The 19,715-nt window shown below is 42.5% G+C and overlaps 1 protein-coding gene across 1 annotated transcript in view; it reads left to right on the top strand.

The window, feature by feature from the left end:
• Window positions 1-19,715, top strand: part of SNX24 (sorting nexin 24) — a 107,316-nt gene that overhangs the window by 77,877 nt on the left and 9,724 nt on the right. Inside the window, exon 4 of the mRNA XM_044275885.1 lies at window positions 17,978-18,072. Within this exon, the coding sequence (XP_044131820.1) occupies window positions 17,978-18,072 (95 nt within the window). The remainder of the gene's footprint in view (window positions 1-17,977; window positions 18,073-19,715) is intronic.

Raw genomic sequence — 19,715 nt, 5'->3', positions numbered from 1 at the left:
AGCATTATTTTCAGCAATCACCTCTTCCAGTCTATCATAGTCTCCACAAAAGAAAATAAAGCTGCAGTCACTTCATCCCCATACCGTTACTGGAGTTGACCAAAAGCTATATGTGATGCCACCAGCAACTAAGAGTGTGTTCTGCAATCGCAATTCTCCACAGTGATTGACATTTCTTTTCCATTGCAAAAGGTCCCCATATGTGCGGTGATGGGGACCCAATGGCTGGGAAGGCAGCCTGATGCCTTCTATGTAATCCTGTGAGACCCAGTCCCCTGGGTTTCACAGGCAAGCAGGCTGAAAGTATATTACACTGTGTTATACACTTACAGCCAATGCATTACAATACATTTACAAAATGATGCCAAAATCAAATGTAAAGTAGCAACTATTTTGTGAGGTATCGCTATCTGCCATAATAGCAAAGAAAGTAATATTCAGAAAATAGTGAATTTTTCCAACTGTCTTCAAATTTTAGAATTTTGTAATAAAGGTAAGGCATATTGACTCAAATTACTAACATATGAAGTACAATGTGTCACGAGAAAACAATCTCAGAATGGCTTGGATAAGAAAAAACGTTCCAAAGTTACACGTCAGATTTGCAAAAAGTGGCTTGCTACTGAAGGGGTTAAAGTTAAGGGGCAGGCATTCAGGTACTGTCCGGCAATGCCGGATCCAGATAGCTCTGGCAGGATATTTCCTTCTGGAACACTCTGCCGCATCTCTTACCGCTAGTGTGAAACTAGTTTTAAAGGGGTTATTCAAGTTATGGAAACAAAAAAATAAAAAACTTATAAAACTCATCAGGACTTACATATACATTAGTTAAGCTTGATTTCTTAAGAGAAAACCCCTACCTTTGCCAAGGGGATGAGTGACGGTCATTGAGGGTGGGTGTTAGCTGTATTAATCAGCCACCACCCAGAGTGTATGGCTCGGGTTCACGAGGTATGTCTAAAAACTGAAGCTCATGTGATTATCAAATGAAAGTTATATCACAAGTTATTGGTACAAGAGTGATGAGGAAACCTCAGGAAATTCCCATTTTGGAGTTCTTAAAGGAGTATGCCAAAATTTTTATATTGATGTCCTAGCCTCAGGATAGGCTGTCGATATCAGACCCCCAGGTCAGCTGTTTCTGAGTAGCGTCGTTGCCTGGACTATCGAAGTGCAGGGCCAATTAAACCTCAAGGTGCAGAGAGTTCTGACAAGTGTTACGGCGCCTTTGTGGTTTCAGCAAATGTTTAGGTCTCCTTTTAAATGGTGCTATTAACGTAAACAACTTGGTCCACGACCAACAAGCCCACGTATGTCTCTGTAAATGGAAAAAACTGTTATAGTTTATGGCTCTTAGATGGCAGGGAAGATAAAATTATAGCAAAAAAGAAAAAATTGGCCTGGTCCTGAAGAGATTGATATGGAAACCAATGGCTGGGTGCCGGGTATGGGATATGTCAGTCACCCGCAGCCTGCGTTTGTATTAAAGAGGACCTTTCATTACAATAAAAAAAATCTAAACTCAGTATGCTGACATAGAGAGCGGCGCCCAGGGATCTCCCTGCACTTACTATTATCCCTGGGCGCCGCTCCGTTCTCCTGTTTATAGGCTCCGTTATCTTCAGATTTTCGGTTCAACTGGGAGGAGCCTGCTCTTGTTCTCCTGGGCGTCTATTTCTCAGGCTATGAGCTGAGCGCTGCGATTGGCCAGCGCTACAGCCTGGGAGAAGGAGACGCCCAGGAGAACAAGAGCAGGCTCCTCCCAGTTGAGCCGAAAATTTGAAGATACCGGAGCCTATACCGGGAGAACAGAGTGGCGCCCAGGGATAATAGTAAGTGCAGGGAGATCCCTGGGCGCCGCTCTCCATGTCAGCATACTTAGTTTAGATTTTTTATTGTAATGAAAGGTCCTCATTGGTGGCACAGTGGCCATAGCCCCTCCATCTCCCTGCTATCAGCCCACTGGTGGCAGCGCCAGCAGCAGTACAGGGGGGAGGGACTGCCTCCTTCTCCCCTGTGCTGTTGAGAAGAACATGGCACGCGTCAGTAATGTGAAAGCGGCAGAGCAGCGGCGGGTCTTGGCGCAAATGGCGACAAGACTACAAAGTCTTGTCTCCATTTTGCAATTCTAGGTCGCCATCTGGAGCCCTGACAGCCCCTGTACAATGTACGGCGCTGTGCTTGGTAAGAAAACGAGAGAAAAAATAAAATAAAAAATGCAGCACATCAGAAGTGGATCCTTCACTGGTGATGCCCGTGGTGTCAGGCGCCAGTCCGTAGCACCCCTTTCTTGGTAAATGCAAAAAGAGTAAACCGCGGCACTCTCATGTCTTCATTATTCCAACGTTTAATCACCAAATCACAGCGACGTTTCGACCAGTGTGGTCTTTCTCAAGCAGACTGCGCTTTACTCTTTTTGTATGCACCTCCACAAGAAGCATTGCACAATTTTTTATTGTAATCAGGGAGTCATCCAGAACGACTGGTCAGGTTAGCCACTCTTAAAGGGGGTGTCTGACCGATCATTTTTTTTAAAGCCTTGGAATGGCATAAGTAAAACAAAAGAATTTCTACTCAATCAAATCATAAATGGATTCACCTCCTCCCATACTGACACTTTCCGGGTCCCTGACGGTCTCTGATTCCTGGTGCCTCTCAGCGCACAGGAAGTATCTGCTCAGCCGAAATGATTGACCAGGCAACTCCTTTTATTCTTTATTGGGGTATTTCAATATTTTTTGATGCCTGACCTACTAACAGTATCCCCAGTGCAGAAAATCCACCCTTGTATTCGGGGCTCTCAGCACAAGTTCATGTCTTGTGTATGGAATAAAAGCCTGTGCCGTTACCTTGTTGAAGGCTGAGTCCAGATTTGGGAAAAACTGTGAAGACATTTAAATCACTAAGAATAATGTAAGTGCAACTTAATAAGCGAGATAATTGCAGTAAAGTAAATGTAAGTTCAATAACCGAATCTTTATTTGCTGATGCCATTTATCACTGTACGCTCAGCACACAGTCCGGAAAGAAGGGAACAGCTGCCACATGCAGAACATCTAGTAAAACCTGCAGGAAAATCCAGTGCCAATTCCCAGCGGCATAGCATTCAATATATAACTAGATCTATTATGCCCCTGCATTATAATACCTTGAATACCTGGATTAGAGTTGAATCGGGCAAGTTTTTTTTGTTTAATAAAGTGTTATCTGTAAATAGACCCTGATCGGAGATCCTTAGATGCAGTAACCCCACGATTTGCCCTACTGAACAAGCCTGCTATTGATTACCTTTCACCCTGGCATCACAACTACTCTTAGGATTCAATTTTTTTTGTTGTTTTGCATATTTTATTGATCAGAAGTGGTAAATGAGCATCAAGCGTGCAAGGAGACGATGAATTGTTTACTTGCATAAAAATAACCTTTCAATAAAGGAAGATGCATGGGTTCCACTTTTGGTGTTGTTTTGCTGGCCAAAGCAGATGGCATTCAGCTGCTATTGATCCGTCCCCCTCTCCCCGAACAGCATGCAATATGCCGGCTCATCCTGTCTGGAAGCACCTAAGTTTAGAGAGCCGAGCTGTGACTGTATCGAATCTCGGTATAAAAAAAAAAAGATGTTGCAAGACAAAGCCTGTTCCTTTACCTTGGCATTTGTAGTATTTTTGACTTCTTGTGGTCGTGATTCAAAATAATTTGTCTTTATGTCCATTTAGATTAGTTATCGGAATACATGCAGTGTGTGCCTCTGTAAGACTGATTGAGGTTGGCCATAGGCATTAAGATTTGGCATTTACATGACTGGAATGTGAAAAGTTCATTTAATATAGTTGCTGGAGATATCGCACATCTCAGGTAGTCAGTGGCCTAGAAATGTATTCCTCGAGTCATTTTTCTTTCTTTTTTGTATTGAGCTCTATGAAGGTTTTTACTTTTTGACTGTAGATGTGTTCAGTATTTTGTGTAGTACTGAACGAAGTGAGCTGGGTCTCATATCTAATGGAATTTGATTAGGGAGGAATTTTTGTTGCATATATGGTATACTACAATTTCACAAATATCACGTGTGGACTGTGAAAGAACAGTCTCTAGGCCACAGACGACTATACTGGTTATACCGTTTTGTTTGTTTTCAATACAATCCGTGACAAAAATTATGCACCAAGAAGGAGTTGTTGGAATCAAATCTTGTTCACCAAACCACTGCAAACAAAAGCAATGATGGGTAACTATCAATGGCAGGACACATAATAGATGTGACGCCAAATTCCCTTCTGCTAAGCTCCTGGAAACAGTCTGGGCAGAGACAGCAGCGTGTAATGAAGGTGCCACCTGGTGGGCAACAAACCTGTGGAAGCTGCTCATGCGTGTCTGGGCCGTCCATAACCTGTTCAGTGTGTGCGTGCCATCACATAACCACTGCTCCTTCCTAACAGCTCGGTTAGAACAGACTAAATGGCGGGCAATTTGTTGAATCAACCATCTTCCTTTTCTCAATCCGATGACGCGCTCTCTGTCAAAGTCTGCCAGCTGGGCAAAATGCCTTAACGTGTGCCGTAGAGGCATATACAACAGTCTGCTATCTCTAACCAAGAGGTACGCTACCCAAAAGTAGCCCCTGAGAGTCTCCTTATCGGGTAGCTCAGGAAGCACTTTTACTCCCTCTTGTGCCAAGATCCAGTGTCTAATCCGACCACAACTGTAATAATTTACATATCTACCTGAGACATAACGGCATGCCGAATTTTTCAGCAATCCGACATTTCTGTGTCCGTAATTTTATTTATTTGTCAGTGAGTGTACATTCCCTGGTTTCATCCAATTAAACATCCTGGGACTTGCACAGTATTATCACCACAAGTATTTGTGCCTCTGTTGCAATACTTGCGTAACTCACAGTGCCAAAGCATTTATAGCAATGCCATGTCACATGGCAGTATCATCCAGTTTCTTCCTTGTGACAGGCACAGCCTGCTACCATTTGAGTGGCACTGCCATACTGCAGCTGTACATGTTGCGGAATTGCGGCAGAGTTTATCCACAGCAATTCTGTAAAAATCCACAGGGTGAGGTCTGAGGAACAAATTGAATATTCACCTTCTGCCGTGGTTCCCTGGCACGCTTGTATGCTCCCATGCCAGCCACTGTACTAACCAGCTACTAGGTGGTATGATGTCATCTCAGGAGGCATGTTTGTAGAGCATAGCACGGGGCATGCAAGGGAGATCGCAGGTACAAAGAGGCAGAGTATTCCTCCTAATAAATTAGGCACATGTCTGTCATGCCATACACCAGATACTGTAAACTTCATTATAGTAAATTTGGTGCACCGCCCCTCCCACTGTACCCCACCCCTATTTCTTGGCTCTGATAAACGTAAAAAGTTAGCAAATTTTGAGGCTTTTTTTTGCACCACAATAATGGCGTAAAGACATTGGTAAATGTGTGCAGGTAACCTAATAATCACACCAGAGTGCTGGGACGGGGGAAAGTTTTGACAGACCACTTCACACTTCGCACCACCAGTATTTGGTTAGGTGTTTTTTTTTTTTCACAGTATTTGTAAGCCAAACCCAGAAGAGGCACAAGTCTTGCAAATACTGACCATGTAAAAGTGGCCTAACTATGAGGGTACGTGGAGCTGATGAGGCATAGTTCTGGTGCTTTGCTGATCTGACACAGTTTCCAGCACGACAGCATTTCTTTTTTCTTTTAGTATTTTTGTAGTTTTTTGTTTTCTAGTTTAATATATCTGACTATTACTCTGCAGGTCCATTTAAATTTTACCCCAAAATTTCCACCGTTTAGGCTCACTTGTAAGATAGGCCCACAAATTATAAAAAAAAAAATAATGAAATTTAGTACCTGGTTTCATGCGGAAGCAATGAGAAAAACCACCATGAAGACATGGAGCAAAGTGTTGTGTGTTTGCTCTGTTGACCCTTCTTGATGTCCTTCGAGCCCAGCAGTGACATCTCAGGGTAGTAGAAGCTAATGAACAAGGAGAGTGACATACTAATGTGGCGTGTTAAAAATTAGTCCTAGATGGGCCGCAGTTCTCTTTCCTGTATGGAACATGACCTGGAACTGAAAACAATTGGCAAACTATGGAAGTTAATGTTGATTTTATACCTCGTACAAGAACTGAATGACAATTGGCTGTGTTTTATTTTTACTTTTATTAGTGTAACATGGATTTTAATACTTTGCTTATATAACAATGTATTAGATTGCTATGCACACCACAATAAACCCTTGCATGGCCTCTTAATGTTGGATAATGTTGGATCACATATGCGTTTATACTCTGCTCCATTAACGGGGTCGACCACACTGCTTTTTTGCCTCATTGTGCAGTGAACAGCTGCTTTGTCCTGTTATTGGGATGTTTAAATGATCCCGGCGGTGCTTGAAAGACGGATGCTGAAAGAAGCAGCAATTCATACCAGTTAGCCTTTATCAGAGACTAGCCCTGTTAACAGCATTCAGGGGGACTCTAAAGAAAGAGATCCATCATACTGAGGACAGTGTGCCATGCTCATTTAGAGTGAAAAGTGCATTTTGGAGAGCTATCCATTTAACATAGAGAGAGCATGTTATAATGGTGACAAATTACTACAATTGTAAAGGGCAGACGCTGATGTAAATATCTAGGGGTGCCCATTGTTATGCTGCACTACGGTATAAACCTTGACTACATATTTCATGAGGTTTGCTGCATTGTCCGAGGTAGGCTGTGGTCTTTTAGATCTACTTGTGTGTTTGAGGAACGAGCACTTGTATCTGGAGATAATTTTTCCTAGCTGCTGAAGTTCGGTCACTAGTGGAATTGTGAATACTAATGGTGAAAGAGACTTTCACTTTGTGTTTACGAAGAGCCTAAGGACAAGAACACAAGGTACCGGTTAAAGGGGTTGACCTGGATTTAAAAAAATTGCCCAATTTCTTCCAAAAACAGTGCCATACCTGTCTCCAAGTTGTGTCTGGTATTGAAGCTCTGCTCTTTTCACTTCAGCGGGCCTATTTGCAGTTTGACGCACAGCCCGTGGACATGTGTGGCACTGTTTCCAGAAGAAAGCAGTTATGTTTTCTATGGATGACCACACAGCTACTGTACAAACAGTGTCCATCTGCATTGACAAAGATCCATGAAGGTTGCCCTGCATGGTTAGGTCGCTCAAAGCAAATGGCAACGATGACAGTCTCTTATGTCTTGATAGGACATGTTATCATTCATTTTATGATTCCGAAAATGATAAAGCACTGGTGAATGTGATTGGGTGGTTCACATTAAGGCATGCTACCTATTAGCATTTATTACAAAAAAAAAATTCTGGTGTTTATTGAAAGTCCGGACCCATTCACTTCTATAGGACAGCTTGTTCTTATACACTTGAATAGGAAGGAGCCGTCCCATTGAAGTGGATGAGACGGCTTCTTGTAATTACACCTGCTCACCTCTGCTATGTCGATGGCGAGCTGATAAACAATGAAGGGAAGGCTGCGCTCACTCAAAGCATAGCCTTCTCTTCAAACAGCTGACACCAGGCACCCCCTCCGATCTGATATTGATGACCTATCCTGAGGATAGGTCATCAATATTATAATGCTGGAAAACCCCTTTAACATTTTCTGCCTCCTATTCTCGGACCCCAAAAAACGATTAGATGCAAGGTACATTTATGTATGAATGTGTATCACTAAGCCTTATAAACACAATGGAACTTCCATAACTAAAGGTAATACTCGTAACATAGCTGTTGACCGAGTGACAGCTATCCACCCCACTCCTTTACAAGCTTGTCTCCTGTGAGAATATGCACAGTCCCAGTTTCCCCTGACACCTTCCATTTAGTAAAATTGGTAGATCCATATTTGGCACCCACATTAGAATGTCGTCTGGTCCCATCAAAATCAGTGGGTTGACAGCTAAGGAATATGAACATTTAAAATGTTTCACTTTTTGTTGATCAGCTCCTTGTTCCCGTGGTACAAATTATTAATGATAAAATAGTGTTTGAGTAGAAAAATGTATAACATGCATCATTATGAATATGAACCAATGGCTCCCAATCAAAAATTCTATTATACGGTACTAAAAAACAATAATTATTATGGTGTACATGTGATTATGTACAATGCAATTACATCTTCATCTAAGCTCTGCTGAAATCTTTATAGAGGCAGTAAAAACAAAAAGGTTCAACTAATTGCTGGTAGTAACTTTTAATTTCCACCATATTACCAGAACTGCAGCCACTTTGTGCTGGTGCATATTTCCAGAATAAGCCCTGTGCCTATGTCTGCTTGGTTCTACACATGGTTGCATACATAGCACCAACACTCTCCAAAGTGATGTTCAGTTAAAGGGAACCTGTCACCAGAATTTTATGTATAGAGCTGAGGACATGGGTTGCTAGATGGCCGCTAGCACATCCGCAATACCCAGTCCCCATAGCTCTGTGTACTTTTATTGTGGAAAAAAAATATTTGATCCATATGCAAATTACCCTGAGATGTGTCCTGTACGTGAGAGGAGTCCAGCGTGAAGGAGTGCAGCACCGCCCCGCATCTTTAGAATCTCCTCCTTGCTCCCCGACGTCAGACAGCCAGAGCGCCGTAATCCCGCGATGCGCGAGATAGCTCATGTGCAGTGTCCTTATAGTGTTCCTTCCCTGCGCTGGCATCAGCCTCAGGGAAGGAACAGCACATGCGCTAGATCGCGCATCGCGAGATTACGGCGCTCTTGCTGTCTGACGTCAGGGGAGCAAGGAGGGGATTCTGAGGATGCGAGGCGGTGCTGGGCTCCTTCATACTGGACTCATCTCAGGGACAGGACACATCTCTGGGTAATTTGCATATGGATTAAATTGTTTTTTTTTCCACAATAAAAGCACACAGAGCTATGGGGACTGGGTATTGCGGATGTGCTAGCGGACCATCTAGCAACCCATGTCCTCAGCTCTATACATCAAATCCCAGTGACCGGTTTCCTTTAAAGGGGTATTCCCATCTGATACAGTGGGGGCATATCGCTAGGATATGCCTCCATTTTCTGATAGGTGCGGGTCCCACATATAGTCCGTCCACCACCAAGCGCTGCTCCCACAGAAGTGAATGGGAGCGCACCGTGCGCGCGCGCGGCCCCTGCTCCCACTCATTTCTATGGGGCAGATGGAAATAGTCGAGCCAGCGCGCCGCCATTTTCAGCCGCCCCACAGAAATTTATTTTCTGCGGCTGTGCATGCGCAGTGCGCCCTTTGTTCATTTCCCTGCTCCGTTCTCATTTCCCACCTGTGGGACCCGCACCTATCAGACAATGGGGGCATATCCTAGCGATATGCCCCCATTGTCTCAGATGGCAAAACCCCTTAAAGCAAAGTCCCAATTCAAAGTAGGTCTCGATCTAATTTACATTTATTGAACACACTAGAGACAATTTAAAGTGTTTTAAAATGTGTTTTTAAATGTAGGAGGAAACCTCTGAGCACCAGGGAGAACTTACTTACAATATTCTGTAATGCATGTACCCCCAGAGATTCCTATTCCATTGGCGTTTCATAGTCTCACATACCTATCTTTATCTTCTTATCAAAAATAGCCATTCGGAAAGTCTTCAGACCCTTTCACTTTTTTCACATTTCGTTATGTTGCAGCCTTGTGCTAAAGTAAAAAACATTTATGTTTTTCCTCATTATTCTGCACTCAGTACCCCATAATGACAGAGTGAAAACTTGAATGTTTGGAATCTTTGATAATTTATTGAAAATGAAAAGCTAAAATCTTGCAGTGACATAAATCTTCAGACCCTTTACTCAGCACTTAGTTGAAGCACCTTTGGCAGCAATTACAGCCTCTAGTCTTCTTGGGTATGATGCATTGGGGTAACTACCATAGCGGCAGACCATGCGACTGCTATGGGGCCCAGGGCAAGAGGGGGCCCAGTTGGGATCATCTCTTCTACTAGAAGTGAAAACTTGGTCAGGACTCTACCCCCTAAATAAACAACTTTTAGCAAATGAAGTAGTGGAAAAAATGGACAAGGGTCATTGAAAGGGGGCCTTGCTATGGGTTTGATCCTTGCTATGGGGCCCTTACTTCTCTATGTATGCCACTGGTATGATGCCACAAGGTTTGGACACCTGGATTTGGGGATATTCTGCTATTCTTCTCTGCAGATCCTCTCAAACTCTGTAAGGTTTGACGGGGACAGCCATTTTCAGGTCTCACCAAGGATGTTCGATTGGGTTCAAGTCATGGCTCTGGCTGGGCCACTCAGACATTCACAGAATTGTCTCTAAGCCACTCCGGTGTTGTCTTGGCTGTGTGGTTAGGGTCATTGTCTTGCTTTCCCTTAACCCTGACCAGTCTGTCCCATCTGCTGAAAAACACCCCCACAATATGATGCTGCCGTTCTGGAAGTTTCTTCCATCTGAATACTGGATGTTTGGAGCTCAGCCAGTGACCATTGGGGTCTTGGTCACCTCTCTTACACAGGCATTGTTCGCTGTGGAATCTTGTATAGCTAGCTAGGGTTGTGTCTCTCCAAGTCATGTCCAATCAACTGAATTTACCACAAGTGTACTCCAATGAAGGTGATCAAGAGAAATAGGAGGCCCCAGAGCTAAATTACAAGGGGGCTGAATACTTATATCCATAGGAAATTTTAGTTGTTTCTTTTTAATAAATTAGCAAACATTTCTGAAAAGGTCTGAAGACTTTCCAGCTGCATTGTAAATCCATCCATGTGTTGTCTCCACAGTATTGCAGTCTCCTTCTGGATTTAATAGTCACATGTATTTCTTTCTAACAATATAGTACCACAGATGGCATATAGACCTGAGTCTTTGCCCCCTGTGGTAACGTACACTACACTTATAAGATTATACTTCAAGAATGACTTTAAAAAGACTAAGTGGAAGGAAATGTGTTATCTTGATCAGCTGTTACTCTGTGCTCTGCAGGAACCTTGCTCAGAAATCTCAAAAGGTTAGCAAAGTGGTCTTGTTGAAGTTTTCAGCAGGATGCTCCGTTGCAGATATAATTGGCTGATGAGTAGGCTTGGCCCCTAACTAGAATGCCATTGTTCGATTTCCCAGCATTCCCTCTGAAGACTTGTCACAGTTTCTACTGGCTCCGTTGACGATTTTCTAAAAAGCAAACTCAGGGGAAATCATTACGCTCTTTACACGTCTTCTTCTGCAGTACAGAGTGATCCTGTGATATTTTAACGCTGTTTTCCACTGCGTGATGGCAGCTAGCTAAGGTTAAAGCAGAACAAGTCCCTCTGTTACTTTGTGACTGTATTTCAGCCACTGAAGAAGAATAAGAGATAACTGACAATTAAATGCCTGGGTTGTCAAAGCTGAAACATATGCAGCCAATCAATTGTGTCTATTGGGAGCACAGTTTTGTGAGAATGATACGGCAGATAAAAAAAAAGCGGGCACGGAGGAATTTGTGTGGTACGAGTAGAATGGATATCTTCTTTGAAGAAATGATGCCCGGAATACAAAATTATGATTTTGTTTCCTGTTTTTTTTCATGTGCAAAGAAGAAAATGTTGAAGAGAATTGAATGAAATGATGTTCCACATGTGCATCCCATTTATTTAATCCGCCATTAACAGCACCTTGGGAGCATTATCAAACATTGTTGGGGCAGAGGAGGTCCCCCTGCAGCCACCTTCACACGAGCCGGTAACGCAGAGGCTTCTGGCAATGCCTGATCTCACAACGCTAGTGTGAAACTAGCCTATCTTTGTAGTAATCGAGTACTGTACTCTAAGGGTACAGCCACACATTCCGTTTTTTTTATGCCGTTTTTGAAGCCAGAATCGGGAGCAGATCATGAAAGGAGAGTGAGAATAAAGGATAGATACTACCATTTCTCTATTTTTTTTAATTTTTTTATTTTCATTCACTTGGCTTCATATACTGCATTAAAAAAACTGACCATGTGGCAGTACAATCAGAAGTGTCTTCTAATTTGTTGTCTCTACGGAATTATCTTCTATCAATATTAAGGTGATCTTCCATTACATAAGACATATCTGATGGAAATGGCTCACAAGTAACTGGACTTGGCATATTGAAGACGTTGTTTCATCTCGTCTTTTGTCTTCTTTAGCTCTAGTGAGTGACTGGAGACAAGACTTCTCTTTCCTTAACAGCTGTGAATCTGTGGAATAGTCTACCAATTGATGGTTTAAAAAATATTAGATAAATTCTTAGACATAAATAGCATTAATACTTATGAAAATGGGTAAAATTCTGGTTTCTTACTCCCCTCCGCTTTCCATCCCCTGGTTGAACTTCATAGACCTGTCTTTTTTTTCAGCCATACGAAAGGTGCATTCACCCGACCGTAGTTTTGGTCCACATCCAATTTTGCGTTTCAGATGCTGACCCATTCATTAAAAAAATATAGAACTTGTCCTATTCTTGTCCATTTTGTGGACAAGAATAGGCATTTCTAAGAGAGGACAGGACGCACATGGCCGGTGTCCATGTTTTGTGGATGCGTGCTTTGCAGACAGTAAAAAGGATACAGTCCTGTGAATGCCCCCTTGCTATGTAAATATTTATGTAGCTTTATAACCGAATACAACAGATTCTGTCCCAAGGCTGTGGAGTCGTTTTCAGGCGGCAGATAGTGGTATCTAATAACTATCTTCCTCCGGCAAACCTCTATACAGCATAGGTACAAGCGATGGCATAACGATCGCTCCTCCCCATGCTGCGGAGATTGCTGCATGTAAGAGGAGAATGCCTACCTCCTGACAATCATCTTCCACATTGGGCTATGTAATACAGCCTTAGAGGCTATGTCCACCTTTGGAGGCAATTTTTGTTTGATTACATTTTACTCGTTTTTGGCTAAAAATTATATTTCCAGTTGTTTTTTTCTAACTGTGTGAATGGTACATTCACTTTGTGCCAGTCATCTAATAACCTTTATCTCTAAACTACTGAGAGGTCATAAACACTTATTTAAGCCACATTCTTATCAGTAAGATAAGAACTGAGCAATAATGAGTATTTATAAGGTCCAAGAGCAGAGATAAGGAGCCTGTCAGCTCCCCAAAAAAGAAATTCCATAATTTTAATAAAGACCATTTGAAAAAAAAAAATGATTTACCGTAGCTCAAAATAAGTACAATGCAATAATTAAAAATATTGCCCCCAAAGGTGTACATAGCCTTTAACTCTGCACATGTATAACAATTAGTAATAACCAAAATACTGTAGAGCATATTACAGATTTTAGATAAATAGGGGCCTTAGACTGATAAAACATGACTCCAGAGACATACTGATAGGGAACTTAGATTGTGAACTCTTTTAACGGTACACTCTCAGATTGGGTCATTGTCACTAGTGGGGTACCTCAGGGGTCAGTACTGGGCCCTATATCTTCAATATATTAATGATCTTGTAGAAGGCTTGCACAGTAAAATATCCATCTTTGCAGATGACACTAAACTGTGGCTTGGGCAGAGAAGTAGCAGATGAGGTTTAACACTGACAAATGTTAGGTTATGCACATGGGAAGTAATAATGCAAGTCGCCCGTACATACTAAATGGTAAAACACTGGGTAACACTGACATGGAAAAGGACCTAGGAATTTTAGTGAACAGCAAACTAAGCTGCAAAAACCAGTGTCAGGCAGCTGCTGCCAAGGCCAATAAGATAATGGGTTGCATCAAAGGGGGCATAGATGCCTGTGATGACAACATAGTCCTAACCACTTTACAAATCACTAGTCAGACCACACATGGAGTACTGTGTACAGTTCTGGGCTCCTGTGAACAAGGCAGACATAGCAGAGCTGGAGAGGGTTCAGAGGAGGGCAACTAAAGTAATAACTGGAATGGGGCAACTACAGTACCCTGAAAGATTATCAAAATTAGGGTTATTCATTTTAGAAAAAAGACGACTGAGAGGAGATCTAATTACTATGTATAAATATATCAGGGGTCAGTACAGAGATCTATCCCATCATCTATTTATCCCCAGCACTGTGACTGTGACGAGGGGACATCCTCTGTGTCTGGAGCAGGGGTGCCCAACCTTTTCTGGTTGGGGGCCACATGTTCAGCCTGAACCAATTCCAAGGGCCAAAAATAAAACTTAAAATATTACCAACTGAAATACTGTATTTATGGCATATTGAACATACCATTAATGTCTATTTACACTTCTAGTACTCCTATATAATGGGAGAATGCATGAAAGATACATATGAGCATTCACAAGACATAGACATACATGTTTTTTACCAGATGGTTGAGGGCCGCACAGAATGGTATCGAGGGCCGCATCTGGCCCCCGGGCCGCAGGTTGTGCACCCCTGGTCTGGAGGATAGAAGGTTTGTACACAAACATAGAAAAGGATTCTTTACGGTAAGAGCGGTGAGACTATGGAACTCTCTGCCTGAGGAGGTGGTGATGGTGAATTCACTAAAAGAGTTCATGCCTGGATGTATTTCTGGAGCGTAATAATATTACAGGTTATAGTTTTTATGGCAAGCACTTATCGACTGCTTGCTTTCTACTTCCTGTGTCCTGAGAGCGTGGATTATGTGACACTATCAGGATTGTGGTATGAACATCTCAACAAGTTTGGCACTGTGGGGCCTGCTGTGAGGTTTGCACTATGTGGAATACTTTGATAGCATAATTTCTGGACAGGTATGAGAATGGAACTATGGGCACGGCCTTCATGGGAACCTGTCACCATAAAAATACAAAGTAATTTGCAGGCAACATGTTACAGAGCAGGAGGAGCTGAGCAGATTGATATATAGTTTTATGGGAAAGGATTCAGTAAAACCTGTAATTTAATCATTTATATTTCTGCTTACTCTGGGCTTTGAAGTTCGGGAGGCGGTCCTATCAGTGATGGACGGCTAACTCTGTATACACAGTCATAGAGGGAAGGCAATAACAGGGCACCTCCTTGACCTTAAAGGTCATAATGAGCAGGAATTTAAAAAAATAAATTAAAAATTTTATGGAATCTTTCTCAGCAAAACTATATTCTAATCTGCTCAGCTCCTCCTGCACTATAACACGGTGCCTGCAGCTCTGACACCATGTTCACTGTGACAGGTTCCCTTTAGGCTACTTTCACACTAGCGTTTTTGCTGCATCCGGCAGTGTTCAGCAAAAATGCTTTCGTTACTGATAATACAACCATCTGCATCCGCTATGAACCGATCCAGTTGTATTATCTTTAACATACCCAAGATGGATCCGTCACGAACACCATTGAAAGTCAATGGGGAACGGATCAGTTTTCTATTGTGTCAGTGTTAGGATCCATTCACACGTCCGTAGAATGTGTCCGCACCCCTTCCGCAATTATCCGGAACAGGTGCGGACCCATTCATTCTCTATGGGGCAGGAATGGATGCGGACAGCACATAGTGTGCTGTTCGCATTTCTGAAGCGGGGCCCCGAACAACCGGTCCGCGGCTCCGGAAAAAAAATAGAACCTGTCCTATTCTTGTCCGCAATTGCAAACAAAAATAGGCAGTTCTATGGGTGTGCCGGCCGGGTGTATTGGGGATCCGCAATACACTACGGACGTATGAATGGACCCTTAAACGGATGCGTCCCCATTGACTTGCATTGTGGGTCATGACGGATCTGTCTTGCTCCGCATCCCATGACTGAAAAAAAAACGCAGCTTGCTGCGGTTTGCTCTCCGTCATGGGAACGCAACCAAACGGAACAGAATGCATTTTGGAGCATTCAGTTCTGTTCAGTTACGTTTTGTCCCCATTGACAATGAATAGAGACAAAACGGAGGCTATTTTCAATGCCGGAAAATAGAAACGCTTGTGGGAAAGTAGCCTTAAGGCCCACACGGGCGAGTATTCCGCGCGGATGCGTTGCGTGAGTTGAACGCATTGCACCCACACTGAATCTCGACCCATTCATTTCTATGGGGCTGTTCACATGAGCGGTTATTTTCACGCATCACTTGTGCGTTTTTCACGTAACGCAGGCCGCCTAGAAATGAATGGGGTTTGGTGAAAATCGCAAGCAAGTGCGGATGCGGTGCGATTTTCACGCACGGTTGTTAGGAGACGATCGGGATGGAGACCCGATCATTATTATTTTCTCTTATAACATGGTTATAAGGGAAAATAATAGCATTCTGAATACAAAATGCATAGTACAATAGCGATGGAGGGGGTTAAATTTAAAAAAAAAAATAATTTAACTCTCCTTAATCCACTTGATCGTGCACCCCGGCCTCTTATCTGTCTGTCTTCTGTGCTGTGTGGAGGAACAGGACCTGTGGTGACGTCACTCCGGTCATCACATGATCCATCACCATGGTAAAAGATCATGTGATGACCGGAGTGACGTCAGCACAGGTTCTGTTCCTCCACACAGCTAAGATGAAGACAGAAGGAGATGCTGGCTTCGCGATCAAGTGGACTAAGGTGAGTTAAATTTTTTTATATTTTTTTAACCCCTCCAGCGCTATTTTACTATGCATTCTCTATTCAGAATGCTATTATTTTCCCTTATAACCATGTTATAAGGGAAAATAATACAATCTACAGAACACCGATCCCAAGCCCGAACTTCTGTGAAGAAGTTCGGATTTGGGTACCAAACATGCGCGATTTTTCTCACGCGAGTGCAAAATGCATTACAACATTTTGCACTTGCACAGAAAAATCGCGTGTGTTCCCGCAACGCACCCGCACATTTTCCCGCAACGCCCGTGTGAAAGAGGCCTTAAATACTCTTGTCTTGAGATCCTAACAAGTTGTGGTTTAGAATAGGCCTATGTATTTAAAAGACTTAGATCACTGTGTGCCCCTTGTGTACTCATCCCTCATGCCATGGAAGGGTTTTCTGTGTGTACATATGTATGACCTTGGCTCTATGAAATAAAATGTAAATGGTGTCTGCTGTCTGTGTTTGATCCATAAGATTCTCACAGTCAGACATGAGTGCGAGATAAAGATTTCATTTCACATTTTATAAGACGCTTTAATTGCTTGTCTTGAAGATTGCTGCTATTTATCTATTGAATATTCTTGAGCTTTATTGTTATATTGTCTTCCCTAAGTTCAGGGCCACATTCATACTGTCAAACCGTATCGCACCAAATGCCTTCATGTTACTGTAGAGAAATATCGGCGCTTAGCTGCGCAAGCCATGACAATGAGCTTGGTGGCCTGTCCTTTGTCATTCTCAGATATACTATAGATGTGGCCAGTGCATCGTAAGCTGATCTGTCAAACTAAACAAACAACTCACATTGTTAACATTTCCTAAATCTTGCATTAATAAAACCAGAGTAAGTCTCTGAAACCACAGGAGATTTCCTCTTTCTCACAGCAATGATGGATTGGATTCCTTCAGGGCTGAGTAATGAAATCGCCTCAACTATTGAAACGCCACATTTTGTTTTCCTTCTGCTTTCCCCTCAGTAGTAACATAAGTTAACCTTTACAATGACACCGAAAATAACATTTACGTGACCTTTTTTTTATCCTTTATGTTAACAATTAATAAATAATATTTTTTTTATAATTATTCCTTTTACTTAATTTTGGGTGTTGCTAATGTTGAAGTGTATGATCACTTTGATTTGGGGTTAAGGGTTTTTTCAAAGAGTAAAACATTAATAGACTATCCTTTAGGACCCATTCACACGAATGTAAGGTATCCGTGCCCGTATTGGGTCCGCGGCGCAATACGGGATTCACACGGCCAATGACCACGCACTGTGGCCTGCTATTTGCAGTCTGCAGCAGGGGGGTGGTGACCATACCTATGAGCCCTTAGTATAAGCCATCAATTTTTGATTGGTGAGGAACCAATCCCAGCATCCATATGCTGCTCGTCCTTATGTAAGGATGTTACCGCTTTAAATGTTTGAAGTGATTATCATAACTTTATGGAATTACCATTTAATATATTTACATATACTTTTTTTTATAGACTATTATATATGAAAATGAAGAGCTCCCTAAAATATTTCTGGATTTTCTGAATGTTCGCCATCTGCCATCGTTGCCAAAAGCGGAGAGTTGCTGGTACAGTATTCTGTTTTATACGTGCTCACATTGACAGGATGGGTGACCTTTATTAGAATATAGGAGATGGCCACAGCAACCAGTCCTATTCCAGATGAAATTTTACATGGGCCATTTAAAAATTAAAGCAGCTACCTTACTGCTTTTGTTTTACGTTCTGTTTTGGTTCATATGGCCAAAAGCTGCAAGTGGGAAAAAAAATTCCATTGTAACCTACTGGTTTATATAAAGTCTAGTGAAAAGTCATAGAAAACATATGTGGATATTTTTGTTCAAACACTATATAAGATAACCTATTGATGTAAAAATAAATGTATTTGATCCCTTTCCTTCTGTAGCACTAATTACCTGGTATTGCACTTTTTGGCAGGAACAACCTTCTGTAGACATTTCTTGTTAGAGGTATAACCATCCAAGACATTGATGGCGTATCACTAGGATATGCCAACAATCAGGGGCGGACACAGACAGCAGACGGCCCCTGTGCAAAGGATTTGCCTAGGCCCCCACCCCAAGCCAAATTCGCAACCTAACCTATTCCGTCCTAACATTACTTATAGCAATACAAAACATACAGGGTAAGGCTACTTTCAGACCTGCGGTACTATGCTCTGGCCACCTGATCTGGCAGAAAATGCAAGGAATCGGCCGGACACAAACCACAGCATGCAGCGGTTTTTGTCCCACTGATTCTCTGCATTTTTGCCACATTGTGGCCGGATCTCTGCTGTACCCTATTAAGGGGGCGGCAGGGCATCCTGTCTGCATCCAGCAGTGCTGAATCCAGTGAATTCCAGCAGGCTTTTCTCTGCCAGAATCACTAACGCAGATGTGAAAGTAGTCTAATGTAGTGCCACATACCTCTTCCATCCAGTGACGTCTCCTTTGATCTAGATGTTCTCTGTCCTCATCTTCTCCTTTCAGACCAAACCGCCATGATGATTTATTTCAGCCATCCAATACTGTGCCCGCTATGCTCCCTATACAAGTTACACACAGATAGTTCCCCTTCAATAATTATTGGCACACAGTGTCCTAAAAAAAAAACTGTGCCCAGGAAACAGTGTCACTGACACTAATAGTGTAAACATAATGTTCCCCAAAAATAATTGTGCTAAGCTGATACCGTGCCAGGGTGCCCCCCACAGTAATATTTCTCCCCAAAGTCCCACCAATAGAAATAATTATCTACCAGACAACACGCAGTAGTAATAGTGCCCCTACAGTAATAATTTCCCACTGTGTCCCAGAAGTAATAATGCTCCCATAGTGCTCATACTACTATTCATGTTCCTCATAGTCCCTCAACTGTAATAAAGCCCACCATAATGCCCGCGGTAGTAATAATTATCTGTGTAATGTGTTACAGTAAAAATAATAAAATGTCCTGTTGTGTGGCAGTATACAAAATACCTCCTCTTAGTGCCCCCTGTAGAGCCAATGTCCCCATAGTGCTCTTATAATGTGTGCCAATGCCCCCTACTGTGTGCTCAAAAAACCCTCTTAGTCCCCCCAGTTGAGACAAGGTCCTTATAGTGCCCTATAATTTGCGCCAGTATAAAATACTCCTATATCATGCCCCAATAGTGCACCTTATCCCCATGGTGCCTGACAATGTGCCAGTATAAAATGCCCCCATAATG

This window comes from Bufo gargarizans, chromosome 1, assembly GCF_014858855.1.
Source record: "Bufo gargarizans isolate SCDJY-AF-19 chromosome 1, ASM1485885v1, whole genome shotgun sequence".
NCBI lineage: Eukaryota > Metazoa > Chordata > Amphibia > Anura > Bufonidae > Bufo > Bufo gargarizans.
Note: the sequence above shows the minus strand (reverse complement) of the source record. Positions and strands in the feature narration are given on the sequence as shown.